Source organism: Acipenser ruthenus, chromosome 14, assembly GCF_902713425.1.
Source record: "Acipenser ruthenus chromosome 14, fAciRut3.2 maternal haplotype, whole genome shotgun sequence".
Classification (NCBI taxonomy): domain Eukaryota; kingdom Metazoa; phylum Chordata; class Actinopteri; order Acipenseriformes; family Acipenseridae; genus Acipenser; species Acipenser ruthenus.
Genome location: NC_081202.1, coordinates 22,622,974 through 22,641,204, shown reverse-complemented (window position 1 = coordinate 22,641,204; position 18,231 = coordinate 22,622,974). Strand labels below are relative to the sequence as shown.

General features: G+C 37.1%; 1 protein-coding gene across 1 annotated transcript in view; it reads left to right on the top strand.

Moving 5' to 3' along the window:
* The window catches only part of LOC117419904 (lysine-specific demethylase RSBN1L-like), a 42,381-nt gene that overhangs the window by 21,454 nt on the left and 2,696 nt on the right, over positions 1-18,231 (top strand). The window contains exons 4-7 of the mRNA XM_034033266.3: positions 14,167-14,304; positions 14,932-15,074; positions 17,491-17,658; positions 17,988-18,096. Coding sequence (XP_033889157.3) covers positions 14,167-14,304; positions 14,932-15,074; positions 17,491-17,658; positions 17,988-18,096 — 558 coding nt within the window. The remainder of the gene's footprint in view (positions 1-14,166; positions 14,305-14,931; positions 15,075-17,490; positions 17,659-17,987; positions 18,097-18,231) is intronic.

The following is an 18,231-nucleotide window of genomic DNA, read 5'->3' as shown; positions in this document are numbered from 1 at the left end:
GGATTTTGTACCGAGCAGACTGGAATGTTAGACAATTTTGCCTTCGTTAGGCATGACAATTCAGGGGCACCAAGCAGTTCTAGGGGGCAAAAAGGCAAAACAAAAATCTAACCCAAGGGCACCAAAGCAGTTTCGTACTCATTCATAAAACAACAAAAAATAAATACAGAGAACCTATTACATGCTGATGAAATGAATTCAAGCAAACACAAATCAGTGTTTTCTGAGTGATTCACACACTAATTGTTACAAACCGTAAAATATAGGTCACTTTTTTCCATTGTAAAAATAAAATGCAATACAAAATCCAATTTTAAAGACAACAAACTTTTACAATGAAAAAATACATAGGGTAATTTGGCAAAAAATAAATATTCAGGGTATTTTATTTTATTTAACTAATCTCAGTCACAAACCACTGACATACATAGATTAGATTAGAGGTTTAGATACAGCCTCAGTGATTACAACAGCACAAATAAGTGATTTCAGTGAAGGGAACGTTAAAGAGATTTTCAGGCAAACTGGTTAAAGATTTACCCATGGCTGCAGTGTCTGCAACTTCAGTTTGCTAACCGTTGTTAAAAAACCTGTACAAACAGCGGCTTGGGGGGGCGGGGTTGAGGGTGTAGATAATGTTAGATGTTTGCATTTGAGAGACTTTGTATAGTTTCACAGTTCTGGAAATTTACAGTTGCAAAGGATTTCGTTTTGTTATGGTGCATTGCTGGACACTCTTTCAGGGGGAAAAAAAACGGTATGCTGTTTTTAGACATGCACATTCTAACCCCTTTCATGAAAGCACATGTTTTACTAGTTAAAAAGCAGAACTACATAAGGTGGTGAGAATGTATTGAAAACAGAAATCGATGCACTTTAAGATTGTGTTTTGTTAACTATTATGTTATCTCTCCTACTCGTTTCAAACTAATTATCTACCTATTGTGTGTTCATTTTTAGCGTTGGTGTCTTTCATTTTTCTTTGAGACAGAGTTAGACTGTGTTCACAACTTAGTTTGCAAGAGCAAGTTTGTTTTAGTTATGTTTTGAACTGAATTTACAAACTCCTTTCTTTTAAAAGCTTTCAGGTCTTGATTATTGGCAAAGTTTCTTCAAAGGCTTTGGGACGTAGGTACCCTCTTCCTTTACACGTGCATTGTTTGTCGGGACTCAGATTTGCAGTTGTCTGCGTCCCTGGGACATGCGTCTGACATGCAGGTAATACAGTTGCGTTGTGTGAGGTGCAAGCTTCAGAATGTTGGCGGGCTCTTAGTTTGCATTGTAATTCTGAGAACTGAAAAACATGGACTCGGATGTGTATTAGTATAGTCTTCATAGTGCCGGGACAAATATCCGAATATTCTAACAAATATTTTTTTGACATGTATTCAGACAAATCAGATGTTTGTATTAACTACAAATGACATACCTTGCACTTCTTTACTGTCTCACCAGAATTTTCGTGACCGTTTTTAAAAAAGAAAAAAAAAAAAAAAAAAAAAAAGGCAAATGAAAAAGAGCTCAGAGTATTTTCCCGCACTGAAAGTTGCAGATATGCGGGAGCAACTTGGAAAAATGCGTGATTCCCGCAGTCCTGCACTGAAATTCAAGCCCTGTGTGTGTGTCAATATATATATATATATATATATATATATATATATATATATATATATATATATATATATATATATATATATATATTTTACATATATTTATTTAAAACACGAGACAAAATAAATGTTCTAATAAATGTCAAATACATCGGAATTACAGTGTGTCCCTGTTTTGTTTTTTAAGCTGTAAACAAGTTAGTTATGTGTTGTTTTTTGCGTATTTCCTGAAAATGTCTCCACCCCAAGCAGGCAGTGAAGTCCAATCCCTCCCCTTACAATTTACCTTCACCTATTGGATAATGGAACTAACCCCATTCTTATTTGCTGATCAATGCACGTGGCGGATTACAAATGAAAACGTAATTTGGCATCCATGGATCGTGGCTCGGATCGTTTTTATAAGAGATCGAGATGCATTGATATTTTGAATAATTATGCCCCTAATAGAAAGCGAATACGAGTGTTTCCAAAGAGATTCCTAAATATTGGCTTAATTCTGTGCATCCTTAAGTTTTTAAGAATTAAGCCCACTGTTTGGTCTTAAACCATCAGTTTGTCAGCCCTAGGCTGTTGTGAAAAATGATATATTAAATAAACGGGGGGGAAAAAAATGTGTAAATCAGATTATTCTGCCTTTCATTGCAACTGTGGTACCATTCAGTGAGTGAAAATTGTAAAGGGTACTTTAGCTGAAACCTCCCGACAGAAGGGCTACAGTTTCAAAAAAAGGTTAAACCCCTGCTGTAGCAGAAAGCTTTTTTTATCCCTTAGCAATGTCCTGTAAACAAGTGTGCCATTCAGGTAACCCATCATTCCTTACCGTGTCTGATCCACTGGATGAGCAATGTGACTGTTCTAACGGCACTAGTGCTGGAATAATGACTCATGATTATTTGAATAATTTGGCTTTTCAAATACTCAACATAATTAAAATGCATGCATTGTGAAATAACAGATGCACATGGGAACCAGCCTTCTATCCAGAACAAATGTGAACACTGTTTTAAAAACAGACCAGTGTTAATCTAAAAATACAAGCAACACCATTAGTAAATGGCAACCGGGAGGCAATGCAGTCACACTGGGATATGCAGTCAAAATGGAGCAGTCAGAGTAATGCCAACAAGCAGCCAGGCAGCATCACTGACTTACAGCTAAAAGAAGGCACTGGCCTTGTTAAATGTGTTCTCCTGTTTGTAAGTAAAACCAATCTGAAAATATTAAGGCTGTTTTGGCACTCCATTAAAAATATAACCAATGGAAAACCCATGAAATTGTGTTTTCTCTTATTTGCACCGACTTTCTAGACTTAATTACTACAGATGCTTTACTTAAGCAGTAGAACACAGATTACACGGCATTAGTGTCTGGTACTTGACAGCGTTGTCTACTGAACAGACAAGGTCAGCTACCAAAGTAATGCCCAATAATCCTGGTATGATTTTATAAATTGTACCTTTTTTGCTTTTTTTTTTTTTTTTATTTAACATTTTAAATTGCAGATTTATTTTCCTTTTAATGTTTTGTTTTCCTTGCACTTTAGTTTTTTTTTAAGCGGAATGTTCCATGGTCAATTACCATGTGGTCGTGCCCTGGTGTGGAACTTTCTGATTAGTGGATACACTTCCGAGGTCTCTAAAAAAAACAGACAATTGCGCGCCAAGGTTGAGTAGAAATACTTACCTAAAGAGAGGGTGAAGTAGTAGAGTAGGTGGGTTTAGGTAAACCACAACTCAGCAGCATACAATCGGGCAAGTTAGTAGCCTAATATTTGGAGTGTCAATTGCAGATAAAGCAGAGTGCCTTTCGAGAATGATCTGTTCCATTTTCAGGGCTTTCATTTTAAATGGAACAGGTTTTGCCCAAGCTTTTGCATGAGCAACACATACAGTAGGCTAACTTAAATAAAATCCAAAAACACAACAGCTTTGCAGTCTATAGCTATGAATTTGTATTTACAGCTGTGGTACTGGAAAGTATGTCTTTTGACATAAGTAAAGAAAATGGTGATGTAGTCCACTGTATTCTGGTTTTTATCCTGGACCTTTTTTTGTCAGACCTCTGCCTGAATTATTATTATTTATTTCTTAGCAGACGCCCTTATCCAGGGCGACTTACAATTGTTACAAGATATCACATTATACATTATTTCACATTATACAGATATCACATTATTTTTACATACAATTACCCATTTATACAGTTGGGTTTTTACTGGAGCAATCTAGGTAAAGTACCTTGCTCAAGGGTACAACAGCAGTGTCCTCCACTGGGGATTGAACCCACAACCCTCTGGTCAAGAGTCCAGAGCCCTAACCACTACTCCACACTGCTGAATGTGTAAGTACTTTTCTATTTGTACCTCTAGACTGCACAGCATTTTAAATACGGAAGGCTACCAGCACACGCTGAGCCATGTGTCTGATCACACCACCCCGCTGGGGAGGAGTGGGAGGAAGGAAATGGCAATCAAGCCAGACGAGGGTGTTCCAAATAAACGGCACAGTGTAGCTCTGTGAAGTGCAGCAGCCTCTGTGGAATATGTATGTGTGAAGGGTAGATACTTTCTGTTGAACAACAGTATGTTAGTCCTGCAGCATCAGACCTGGCCTAAGGTTTGGAAGGCTGCAGTGTCCTTATCACAGTCGGTTTGTCCCGTGTAGTGTACATGTAGAAAATGTGTAATGTTTTATTCTACACTGTTGCTCTTCAAAGGCTCCGACCATGTTGGTGTATGTTACCATAGTGTGACCAGGCTTTTATTACTCTTTCATAGAAAGCAACTTGTGATGCATATTTCTGTGTTTGTGTGTGTTGTGTTTTTTTTTAAGCTTCATTTTCAAACTAGTTTTAATAATAATTAATAGGCTAAAGCTCCTCTTTGTTAAACCTCTACCCCCCACCCCCTCCTTTTCTGCAAGATTTTACTTGTAAGTTCTTTTGCCTGTGGCCAGTTTGTCAAATGCTGCGCCTCTGCTGTTAACTGTGACCCTCTGTCTACTGCAAAATAAAATCTGTGCCGTGAATGCTTTGATGTTAAATAAAAACTGTCCCTCAACAAGACTCAATTTTTAACTGATTCCCGTTGTGTTTTGAAAGATTTAATCCTGGCTTTAAATTCCTATGTTAGGGCTCTCAATTAAGCTTCCAAATAGCAATCGATTAATTGGGCACACAAAATATAATTGTTAGAATAAAATATAATTGTTAGAATAAATATCATCATATAACAGTTCATTTTGAAACTCCAAAGTGATGCAAACTATATACAGTTTTCTTCAATGTGCACAATTTATTTATAGGCTGTTTGCCAGGAATACAAGCCTGTTGTCCTGCTCTGGATTCAAGGCGGTAGGTTGTTTTTGTTTGTTTCCATCGAATACACAGAGGGGCGTACTTACAAAGCATTTTCAAAACTGATTCGCTGGTAGGATGGGACCAGCAAATCAGATGCTAGTTAACACGAGCAGGAGAAGAGCACGCCCACTGCTTGTCTGGCAGAAATACTGTAAATAGCCAGACGGGGCATTCGGTACAGTTTTGTTGATACACTTTAAATAATGTTATTAACTAATGCAGGTTACAAAGATGCAATTCTTGAATCGATTATCCGTAATCTGATTCCAGGTGATCGGATTTGCGGATGTGGGTTACCCGACTTTAAATCCGATCTCGCTGCCTTTAAGCATGGTGATCGGATTACAATATTTCTGCACTGCACATGTGTACTAAAAATCAGAGAGCAGTCCTGCGCGTGAGCAGTTGTGTGTGTTTGGGTTGGTGAGCATGACATCTTGTCAAAAGGAAGCAGCTTGCTACTGGATTGACAAGGTCACTTTTTTTTTTTTTTTTTTTTTTTTTTTTTTAAATAATGTCTCAATGAATTCAATGGGATGGGGTCTCTGACACACAGGTGTATATTCTTTGGGCTTATAAATGGCTTTACCATTTCGCAGAGCTTTTAAAACGACACTGATGTCATACAGAAATTCTCTCTCCTGTCTACATCTGCAAATTTCGTAAGTACAGTTCTGTACCACCATTCCCTACCTCTTTCTTTGACCCATACAGTACGACTGGGCTCACTGAAAGCGACAATTTTTTTTTTTCTAAATTATTTTATGTATATAAACACATAACAAGATGACGTATCTCTAAATTCGGCAATTTATAAGTAGGGAAATCGATTTACATCAGCGCCATGCATACTGAGAACTATCGCATCGATTTACCCAATTGCCACGTAAACTCAGTATTCCGATTTGCGAAATCTGATTCCGTGGAATCCGATTGCTTTTGCCATTGCCTGAAGTGAAGTTTTTGCAAGCAGTAAAAGGAAAAGGTACTTTTCTTTTTAACCAGCGCGCTTTTTTTTTTTTTTTTAACTCTTTACACTCAGCCCTATTTGCACCTGTTTTTCACTTATGTATGTTTAACTACTGGATAGTTTGTACTGCATGCATGCAACATATCAGATGAAAGGCCACAATTTCCTTTCATATTATATAAGTTGCAACAGGATCAGGCATACTATATGTGGTAGAAATGAGAATATATGTATAAATAAAGTTTTTCCAAAATCATGTTTGCTCACTGATAGCTAGATAGCTAGATAGCTTCTAAGCTTTCCAACTATACCGCCCCTTTAAGTCTAGCCGCTACAATGACGGAGGAATAGGATCAAAAAGAAAACTTAGCTGTGAACTCTGTCACGTGGTGAGAGGCTTAAATTCAGGCGATCGTAGTTCCGGCTACGAGTACCTAGCTTACTGCAGTGTACTGAGTTTTTATAATCCTTAAAGATAGCGTCCCAGAATCACGTACGAGACAATAGTCTTGCGGTACTTAAAATATCCAGCACTACTTGTATTTATTTATTTTAACCAGAACTACTCCATGCGGCTCATGGTGCTTTCGTCACTGACACCCACTTCCTTATAGATTGTTGTAGCATTTCAATACAGTAGCTTGGTGTCTTAAAATATCTCTCTGGGATTTTCCCACACTGAAAATTGCAGATATGCGGGAGCAACATGGAAAATGCGCGATTCCCGCGATCCTGCACTGATATTCAAGCCCTGACTAGACAGCTTTAGCTTTACCTGACCTTGAGGACGCTTCATTCAGTGTAATGTACTACACAAGCCTAGCGAACAGCAGACTAGCCACAAGGATCAAGAGCTTAGATTTTTGCAAACTTTACACTCTCTCTCTTTCTATTTAGATTTAAGTAGATTTTTGGGGCTTTAAATGGTTACCTGCGATATGTCAAATAAAATCCCAGGCTGCCTTAATTGGACTTCAGTTGCTGTATACAGTAGCTTTTACAGCACCTACTCTACAAAACTGATGTTCTTAATTATCTTCCATATGATTGTAGGTATAGTAGCAAGTCCTTGGAATCCTGGACTTTGTTAGTGCCTGGTCTTTATTTAGGTTACTTGTGGCATCTGTTTAGACTGAGTATTTTTTTTTTTCTTTTTGTCTGAATGGGCTGGTACTATACTTTCACATTTTGTGTGGATTTTTTTTTTTTTGTGCAGTTTTAACTACTCAAATTACATCTCTCTGGAAACCTCTCTGAGCACACACCTGACATGTTTGATAAGTGATGCAGGAATGGGCTGATGGTAATAGACGGTAGATTAGTGAGCAGGCGTGGTCTCTTGGGACGGGAGGACGATGTAAAATGTTCAAAGAAAGCCGTACAATGAGGCATCGTTCCTCTGGGAACGCTGCATGGAAAAAGGTAGGCTGGGTCTGACCTTCAAAAGGAAAAGTGCAAAACATGCCTTTCTGGTTTAGCAGGATAATGCGGTAGCTTACTAGAGGGACTTTGGCTTTGATACAGGTGATTTGAGGTTCTTATCTCCAGCTGACTATTTTCTCTAGGTTGTAATTTAATGCATACCCAATAAGTTAGCATTAAAGTCAGGGCTCTCCAAAACATTCTCACTGAGGGTCAGGAACTCTCAACTTCCCAGAGGAAGTTTTCAGGGGCCCCAGAAAGTACAAAGTAGAGTTACCAGATTTCCAGAGTGAAAACCAGGAATTTGTCATTGATGCTGTAGCAACTCTGAAGCGGTTAAAATAACTGTATATACTAACACAATCTTAATTTGAAAGTTAAACGTCAATTCATTGTGGTTTTTCCTATTGGCAACTGACCAAAACATGCTAAATGTACAAAAAGCCAGGTTAGAAAAATAAGATCAGCTATTAACATTTAAACATGTGATAAATGCAAAACCACTATAGGGGCTAACTTGGCTGGTGGCAAAACTTGACATGGTCCAGGAAAACATTTTGCCTTAGGTGCCAATGTCTTCTAGGCCAAAATAGTGTTTGCCAAATCCAGTTGCTGGGTGCCACTTCAGGAGCAAGTTGGTTGCTACCATATTCAACTGCTTAAAGTACAACAACTTCAGACACGAAATGGCAGGTTTTCTACTACAATTAAGCTGCATTACATTTAATTTAATTCCCTGTTTTGTTTTCTCCCCCCATCTGCTCTTGCCCCAGTAGCACTTAGTTCTGGTACACGTCCTACAGTCACAAGTATTTCTATGCTTTCTGCTTTCACGGTTCTTCAAATGGTCAATTTGAGAAATAAACTAACTTTTCCCTCAAACAGCTAACTGTGCTTGAGTACAAAACTCACAATACAGATACTGTTTTTCTTTATGGTAACATCTTAAATTGCCGTGCTTGCTTCTTTTTGGCTGAAGAGATAGCAGCTCATTATCTGACTAGGAAAGCTGCTGTGCAATTAAATCGTCATCAAACTCCTGACTGCAAACAAGAACCGAATCTATTATCTGGGATAGATGTGGCTAGATGTAGATGCAATAGATGAAGAAAACTTTTAGGTACCCTACGATTTCACTGGCAAAAGACATCTGGTTTATTGGCGTTCATATAGAAAACTTTTCAGCTTGGTACTGTAACCTTTTTCCCTTCTGTTCTTTTAATTGACCTTTTTGCTGCCTTTCAGCTCTTCATTGTAATTCTTTATTTAAAGTTTTTGGTCACTTTGTTAATGACACGTGAGCAACACATAACCCTTCTGTTGGTGTTAATTCAGTTCCTCTGGGACATTTATTCAATCTGATTGTTACCCTCCTTGCACTTCACTTAAAAACATGACGTTTTTATTTTTAAATACTGATGTCATAGCGCACTCAAATATTGACACATGTTTTTGAAGGAGGGGGGGACAAAAAAAAAAACAAAAAAAACTTCACTTCCAAAGATACTGGATTTCATGCTCTGCATGGTTGACATCTGGAGCGTTTTTATAACTGTTTTTTTTACCTTTTTATCGACTGCTGCTTTGAGGGTGATGCCAGTCTTTTGGTGATTTTAAAGGGTATTGGCAAATTCATGCTAGAATCCAAACAGTAGGTGTTTCATTCAAATTTGAAATGGGAGTAAAATAAACTGATGTTGGTGTAACGGACTTAGTAGAGGTAGAGAGTTTTAAGTAATTCACATTGGCACTCAAATGCATTTCCAAGATGTCATAATTCCTATTGACCCTGCCTGTCATTCCCATACAAAACAAAATATACTGACTTAAAGAAAACCATAGTGTGTTTCTTGTGGAAATTGTAACTGTATTTTGTGTAGAGTGAGCAGTGTTTGGTTTGAAAATGTCAAGTTTGAAGATAAGAGATGGGGAATCCTGGTTTTAACATGAAATACTGCAGAATATTAGTGATGGCCGTCTGCTCTGCTGTGTAGTTTCCAATGACCTATCTGCTTTGAAACTTCAATTACAAATAAAGCAATTTGTGTTTCTTGTCATGGTCACCCTTGAGTTGCCATCCTCTGAAATGACAAAAATAGTTTTATCCTGGGATTTCAGCTTTATTTCTGTGAGAAATATGACTGGCCATGTGCTCTGCTGCTGAAGTGAGATACATTGGCTTTACTGAGTGTCCCCAGCCATTTTTAAGGCAAGCGCATATTTCAGCTTATATGTATTTATTGCAACGTCACTGTTGAGACTTTTAAAGATTCTTCTATTTCGCTTGAAATGTGCTGCAGGCAGGGTTGCAGAATGTTGATTTTCCACGGCATCCCCATGGTAATCAGGCCCATATTATTAGAGAGTGGACACATTGTCACTCACAAGCAAATGCACACTTTTCACTTTAATTATCATGCTCTGTTCTGTTTGGGATGTATTTACATAAACAAGATAACATAAAGCAGGATGTCATTAATTTTATTTTATTTATTTTATTTATTTATTTATTTATTTATTTACCCTGTTAGTACTTGTCCCCTCCATTTCAAACTTATTAATAAATAAATAAATACAGTAATCTGTCACATCTGCCCTACCTGTTTATCTGCCATGATCAACATCTTCAGCAATTTTAGTTTTATTGAACAGAGAAGATTAGTTCAGATATTGTAGATCCTACCAAAGTTTTCGTACACTGTGTTGTATATGCTCCGTGCACTGCCATTGCTGGTAGTGTCACGGGAGCTGTTCATTGTGTTGATATGTTAATAAATCCTGTTCGCCTGCGGGGCGTATCGACTTCAGTCTCGATCTCCTGCCTGTCACTCACAGGGAAAGCACACACCCACACGGCAGACGGCTACCCTGTCACAAGCATTAATACCCTGTATCTTTCTAAGCAAGGGATTTAGGGGAGCTCCCTAATAAAAGCTGAATCTCAAAACAATAATTGTGTGAATATAGTCATTGTTACAGCTGTGTATAATCGGTTACAGCCAAAAAACGCCTGGTCCTGGGGGAGCATCCCACTGAAAAAGTGCTTGGTCCTGAAGGGTTGTTTTTGTTTTTTTTAGTTTTTTGTGCAGGGGGAAAAAAAAAGTTGCAATTGAAAGTGTGATTGCAGTCTGTCAAATCTATTCTCAAGTGTAATTTTACACAGCACATTTTTAAGTCAAGTCAAACAGTGGATGTAAAGGAAAAAAAAGCATAAATTGTGTTTATGGCAAAAAACAGACTGGAGGAATAAAAATAAGCACAATGATGCCTCGGATTTCAGTCATTTTGCAAGGTATGTGTGAGGGGCGGATAATGTGCAGAAGTGTTTTTTGTGGGGTTTTTTTTTCTGTAGTGCTTACAAACCACTAAAAATACATTATTTGAAGTGACAGACAGCTTTTTTATTTATTTATTTTTGGTATTATTATTATGATTATTATTTTATTTATATGATTTTTTTTTGGTGCTGCTGTCTTCGTTCATTTAATTGTTCATCCAAATCAGCATGTCTACTTACTACTTTGGGATTTTTTGCAGGTAATTGGTCACTCAGTTTCATAGTTACAGCTGTACATCTGTAACTGTAAAAGCAAGATGGCTACCGTCCAATAATTCTGTGAGGTAGTGCAGTGATTTATAATGTGACAAGGTTCCAACTGTCCGTATCCATCCAATATATGGACAGCTGGAACCTTGCTCGACCAATCACATTGCTTGTTTCACGTTTCATTGCCAACCCTGGATTATAAAACTCTATATACAGACACACACAAACCTAGCTTGATTCTTTTAATGGCAGATTCGCCATGCAAGTAAAGAAAACAAATGCTTCCAGGTAACGCTGGCAATTTTGTTTCGTTATAAATACATTTGGTGGCACTTTTTTTATGAAAGAAAACGTTCTCAAATTAACACATCTTTAAATAAGAGAAATATGTGTTTTATAGGAAAAGTAAATAATTATTAATATACAAATTACAATAGGTGTATTATACTCGCGTTTGTTCTTGGCAACCATCAGAAATGTAAAGCTTAGTCGCGTATAATATATAGTTTGGTTTTTTTTTCCTCCTAACTCTCTCCCGTGGTTGTCATGCTGCTCAAGTATAAATTGATTTACAAGAATTCTAAATAGTTTTTATTTGGCCGGTAATCACGATTGTCATCATCCAACCCTAACCTGAAAGGCAAATTAAGATTATCTTTACATTTAACTTTCTTTGAGTGCTGCCTGTAGTGTCCTTTTGTGTTGCAGGACTTCGGCCAATTAAAATGCACGGGGCAGCACCCTTTAAACAGTGGTAGCCCAACGGTGACATGTCTAAACATGTATTGACTTAGTGCTCCATTGTATTAACCACTTTTATGAGCTATTAACTTAAATTATAACTCTATCTATCTGTATCTCTATCTATCTAATTTCATTTTTTATATTCTAAAAATACTGTGCACCATACACAACCTTCATTCATTGGTACATTTTATCAGCTGTGCTTTCCACAACAGGAAATCTAAGGGAAACTCGTTTGTCATGCATGCTATATTTGTACAATCTATCAGCCTGCCTTGCACAAAGCAGACAGAATCTTTGTTTCCATCTGTGTTGTAATTGCAGCATAATACAAGAAGTAAAACTCCTGGTCCCCTTTTTTTAATTTTTGCTCCTTCACAATACAGGCCTTTTACTGTTGAACAAGTGAGGCTATGCTGGTACTGTACAGTGGAACACATACAAAGTGTGACTTCACATGGAGTCTCAATAAAGGCACATTTTGTATTCATAAATTTTTAATACATGTATAATTAATACCATACAGCAGTAAATAAATCTCTCGGGAATAAAAACCTGGTACCTCAATTACCTCTACAGAAAGGAGAGAAAAACTAATTATTTCAGACAATTTATCCAGTGGCTTCCTGTCCACATTTTATTATTTATCAAACAATCATTTAAAATTGTGTTTTGCAAGTATACTACCAGGCACATGTTTGCCATAAAGTGCATTTCAAGCAGTATTGTAATATTTGTCTCTCAAATGGTTGGGGAACACACTTTTGATTAGGAGTGTGATTGATTGGATTCAGCTGCTTGGAGGGTGACCTACCTGCTGCAACCAACAGAGATAAATCTGTCTTCCAGTGAACTCTGACTACAGCCTTGTCGTTGACACGCTCGGGTGCTCAAGACAGACACAGATGTGTACAAATGCTTCAATCCTGGAGGTTTGTAATCACAACAGTGGTCTTTTGCCAGCTGGAGGTGGCTTGCTGCAGAACCACCAGTAGAGTACATGTCTCTTTCCTCACTGTATACTTCTGTGTTTGCATTTTACACAGCATTCAGTACTAGCACCTCTATGTAAGCCATTTCGTCAAGAAACCTTGGTTAGGGGATTGAGCTACAGTAGATACTCTGTATTAAGTGCTGGTAATACAGTAATAGGCCTTTTAATGACTTTTCATATTTTGAAATGTAACCACCAGAGCAATGTGTAGATAGAAATGAAAACTCACAAGATCTATTTAAACGCCCAAACGTGCCTGCCCTGCCTACAACATACAGGAACATTAATACAAAGCTCATGGATAGGTTTTTCACTACACAAAAGCTATTGAGTCTAATCAAAATACAAAACTATGTTGGAGAAACATATACTTTACAAGAAACTATAGTTTACAAAATTAACTGGGTTTTAGATTTGAGTTAGTATTTGGGTTTTAGAGTTAGTTAGACAATTTTGGGTTTAATATTGATTTGTTGGAGCAGGAAAGACAGATGGCAAGGAGAAAACTTTGAAGTGCACCATATGGCAATTTAAAGGGGACCCTGTGTTTTCTCATAACATTTTGGAGTTAAAATCTTTAAAGACTTACAATCTCCTTAACTTTGACGTTATGACTTTGAGTAAAACATCAAAGAGGATTTGTTACGTTCACTTAAAGTAATAAAAAGAAAGTGGACCCACGTGGTCAGTGATATTATTGGTTGATAGGAGGCCTGTAAAACTTGCATCGGTATGTAATTGTATTTTCTGATAGGTTAAGAAAAAAAGGGGTGATGTCCTAAGGGAAGCCTATATTAATTCAAACATGTATGCAGATTTTCACCTGTAATCCATAATCTTCTTTGGTAATGCCTTACAAATCCTGTACATAGACACCATCTCTTGCAAAATGAGATGATTTTGAAAAATGACCCCTTGGATTGACCTTCCAGTGGAATTGCCCTTATTATAAAGCTCGCGCATTCACTGTTATTGGAGTTTGGGACGTGTAATTTAGAGCCTTGTGCTGGTTAAAAGCTTTGTTTTTTGTGGTTAACAAATAAATAATTTCTGATCAGTTTATGTCGTGAAGGCATTGGTCGCACATAAAACAAAATTGATAATCGCACTAACTTTTGTTGTCGTGAATGAGACCAAAGTGAGAAATAGATGGCCTTGTGGGTTGTTTACAACATCCTCCTGATTTAAAAAAAAAACAAAAACACACTGAATTCCATGTAGGATCAGAGCATTCTGTTAAGTGTTAAATGTTGATGCGTAATGTTGATTCATCTTTTATTGGATGAAAGAAAAAAGAAAATCAAGGTATCCATGCCAAGTTTAGTCACACTGGTTGTTTTAATGTGTACCACAGCGGCCCCTCCTGAAAACTAGAGAGGGTGTGAAGCGGTAAATCTCAAATATAGTAAAGAGGCGATTCATCCTAGATTCAAATTCAGCACTTTAGTACATTTTTCACCAACAGTTTTGCATATTGTCAAGTATTTGAAAATCATTGTGTTTAACTTGTTTTTGGCAGGTAAAAAGAACCTACTCGCATGGAACGTACAGAGCTGGTGCGATGAGACAGATCAGCCTGGTGGGAGCTGTGGATGAAGAAGTAGGAGATTACTTCCCAGAATTCATCAGCATGTTAGAAGACTCGCCCTTTTTAAAAGTAAGTTTGTAGAAGCCAGAAATACTGGTAGTACTGCAAAATAATATCTACTTCCCAGGAATAAAACATTTTAATTCCCTCATGACCAATAACATACTGTATTACATAATGCATTGTATTACATAAGGGCAGCAGTGTGGAGTAATGGTTAGGGCTCTGGACTCTTGACCGGAGGGTCGTGGGGACACTGCTGCTGTACCCTTGAGCAAGGTACTTTACCTAGATTGCTCCAGTAAAAACCCAACTGTATAAATGGGTAATTGAATGTAAAAATAACGTGATATCTTGTAACAATTGTAAGTCGCCCTGGATAAAGGCGTCTCCTAAGAAATAAATAATAATAATAATAATAATAATAATAATAATAATAATAATAATAATAATGCTTCACATGTTTACCTTCAAGCAAAACACATTGTAAAAGTAGGTGTGAACATACACTGTTGGTTGTACTATATGGATAGTTCAATCTTAAATTTTCGGTAAGAAATACTATTTCAGCTGTCAACCAGATATTGTGTGTTTTATTTCTATTGGTACTGTGTGGCTAAACCTTTTTTAACCACAACATGCATATTTTTAAACCTCTACAATAATTTAATTCAGATATGTGTTCTGCCTTTTTAGCAAACATTACCCTGGGGAACTTCTTCTAGTCTTAAACTAAAGAGCCCTACAGACAGTGATGATGGGCCCATCATGTGGGTACGTCCTGGAGAACAGATGATTCCTGTAGCTGACATGCCAAAGTCACCTTTTAAAAGGAAAAGGTAGGACTGTGTTCACATTTTTAGGGACCCTTTTGTCCTGTTTTTGACTGTAATGACAATTCTGTTTTAAACCAATATATTTATTCCCAGTTCTGCTGTTATTTCTTTTAAACTTTTTATTCTTCTCACTTTTTATTTGGGAATAGTACAACTCTGTTGTCCATATACGTTCCCAGCATTGGTGTGGCTTTCAACGCACTTTATACTGAGAGATTTAGCCCTGGGAGTTTTGGAGAATCAATCACCTCAGACTGCAAGTCTGACTAATTGAATTAACAGGTCAAAGGGTATTTAAGTGCTTTAAGTCTTTGTGACCTGTCTGAATGCGGATGACTGTCAATGTTCTATGATATATTTAATTTGGGAAAATCGCAACAAGTAGGAAAATAAATTCATCCCTGAATTGAAGCTAGGATACATTTTTTTTATTATGCATTCCCTCTTGTTTCTTCAGCAAAGTACGTTTTTAAATATATCTGGAGTTATTTGGAACAGACAGAATGTGCTGTGCAAAATAATGTTTTGTATGTGTTCACAAAAAGTCTAGAGATGAGTAAAGTGCATGTGTTGGGTTTTTTTTGTGTGTGAATAATGTTCCGTATGACTTTTCCTTTACAGATGTAAAGGAATATTATAAAGATGCTCCCATGTCATTCTTCCATTTTACAGTTCCTGGTCATAAAAATAAAGGTGACATTTTGAAAAGATTAGAATCTCTCATATTACTGCAGCCATGTGAGAACTGGAGTAGCATGTCTTCTACACTCCCTCTAGTGGTTTGAAAATATACAGCACCTTACTCTGTTGGGAATGATTCACAGAATCATTGACGCATTGGAATGCTTTTTTATGAGGTGCTACTGTACCACTCGGTGATGTTGATTTCCCACAGTATTGATTTTGTACACAGGGTAGTGTTCATGTGCAGTATGTTGAATGGAGATCCCACATTTTTAGTCACCACCTAATGGGGATCCTGCACAGAAGGGAACTTTGAAGGTATGACATTTTAACCTCAAGAAATCTAGGCCATTTAATAATACATATCACCTAATACATAGGTGAATAATTTAACGCAACAATAATAATCATACTGTGGAATCCCTCCTATTGAAATCACTATATTTTCCATCTGCTCAAAGGCGGGCAAGATTCAGGTTTTAACTTTAACAACTTCTTGTCCTGTATGCTAAACAAATACCCGATTTGTCATGTGTTGTAGGCTAGAATATAGTCCAAATTTAAATCTTACTGTATTATTGCACAGGCAAGTTGCTGAATGTTAACATTTATTCAAGCGGTGACAGCAGGTCTCGCCATCAATTATTTGCACATCCCAAACAGTTACAATACATTTAAAAAATAATATATTAATTTTTTGTAGTGTGTTGTGTTTTTTTTTTATTTTTTTTATTTTAAATAAAGGCTGCTTTCAGAAGTACAGACACTGCACGGCCACCTGATCACTAAAGGGTCAATTTGCACGTGCCCACGGTTACTCTGAGTTCAGTGAAGCATTAGGTCAGAGTAGACGCACAGCATAGACGTGCTTTATTAGGATATCATGTTTACATTTTGAGAGGAGAGATGCTTTCAATAATTTTAATGCTAAAGATTCATATACAATGCCTATGAACAGCCACTTAAAATCCACAAGCTATTTTAAATGGAAATAAAATATTACCACAAGTAAGATTCTGCTTTGGTGATTAAGATGCCCTCTAGCTAAAACACTAGGAGACACTGTGGAGTCTGTACTTCTGATAACACATTTTTACTGACAAATAACCTTTTTAAATGGACTGCTCATTTTCAATTCCAGGATCATATCGGAAAGACTGACAATCTATTAACTACCAGTAGTATTTATTTTATTCTAGCCTGATGTATATTGTAAATGAGAATAGAGCCAATGGCCAATAAGTGATAATGGATATTCTGATAAATAGCTACATTGTACAAATCTCTTTACTTCATGTTACTGTACATAGATTATTTTATTGTCTATTGTAGCATGCTTTATGTTGTCAGTATTTCTGCATCTTGGTATTCGGTGTTCAAGCATACATGGCCTTAAAAGGGATTGTAGCATAGAAGTGGTTTCAATTCAGATTTTGCACATTCCTGAAGATGGTAATGTATTGGAGGTGTCTCGCTTTTACATATTTCAGACCGCTTTTCAAATTGTTATAATACTTGGTTACCACATTATTGAGTGTTCAAAACCAGATTGCAGATACAGTAGCTCTTGCATTTACAATTCTGGCTGTGGGTGTATGTTAACAGTATTTTAAAAAGAAAAATGCACTTGGTTTCGTTCGTGTGTGTGTGTGTGTGTGTGTGTGTGTAATCATTTGTCGTGATTTCTTCTACTTTTAATATCGCAATTATATACATTTTAATATTCCTTCCTTAGGACTACCAATGAAATCAAAAACCTCCAGTACCTACCTCGGGCCAGCGAGCCCCGTGAGATGCTGTTTGAAGACAGAACTCGGGCCCATGCGGACCACATAGGGCAGGGCTTTGAACGCCAGACCACAGCAGCAGTGGGGGTCCTCAAGGCAGTACACTGTGGAGAGTGGTATGTATACACAATTCATTTGGATGTGTTTTTTATGCTGTGTATTTAAATAGAAAATGTTAACTTCACTTTTTTCTTTTGTATTACACCAAGTTTAGTATAGGAGTTAATGGAGGCTAAAACCTAGTTCTCTGTATTCAATAACTGATTTTTATGATATGCATTTTAATACTTCAATAGAAATTTGTTTGTCATTTGCAGCAGTGTTAGATTTTTAGGGACCTGCATTTTAGCTAGCATATACCATTAAGTCAAGCAAAAAGGAACATTGCCTGGCAATGCTTTCAAGTATTCATCCGCAATTTTTTTTTTTTTTTCGTAATTTGTAGTCCTGATCCACCTCGAATAACCAAAGATGTGGTTTGCTTTCATGCTGGAGATTTCTTGGAGGCAGTGCAAAGACTGCAGTTGGATCTGCATGAACCCCCACTGTCACAGGTAAGACGGTAATGTAAATACTGCAGTAGATAATAAATTAAGGAAAAACAGGTCTTGCTGCATGCTTTTCAAAATATGCAACAGTCTTCTCTTTTTCTCATTTATGCCGACACCTGGTGGCACAACTAATACAAC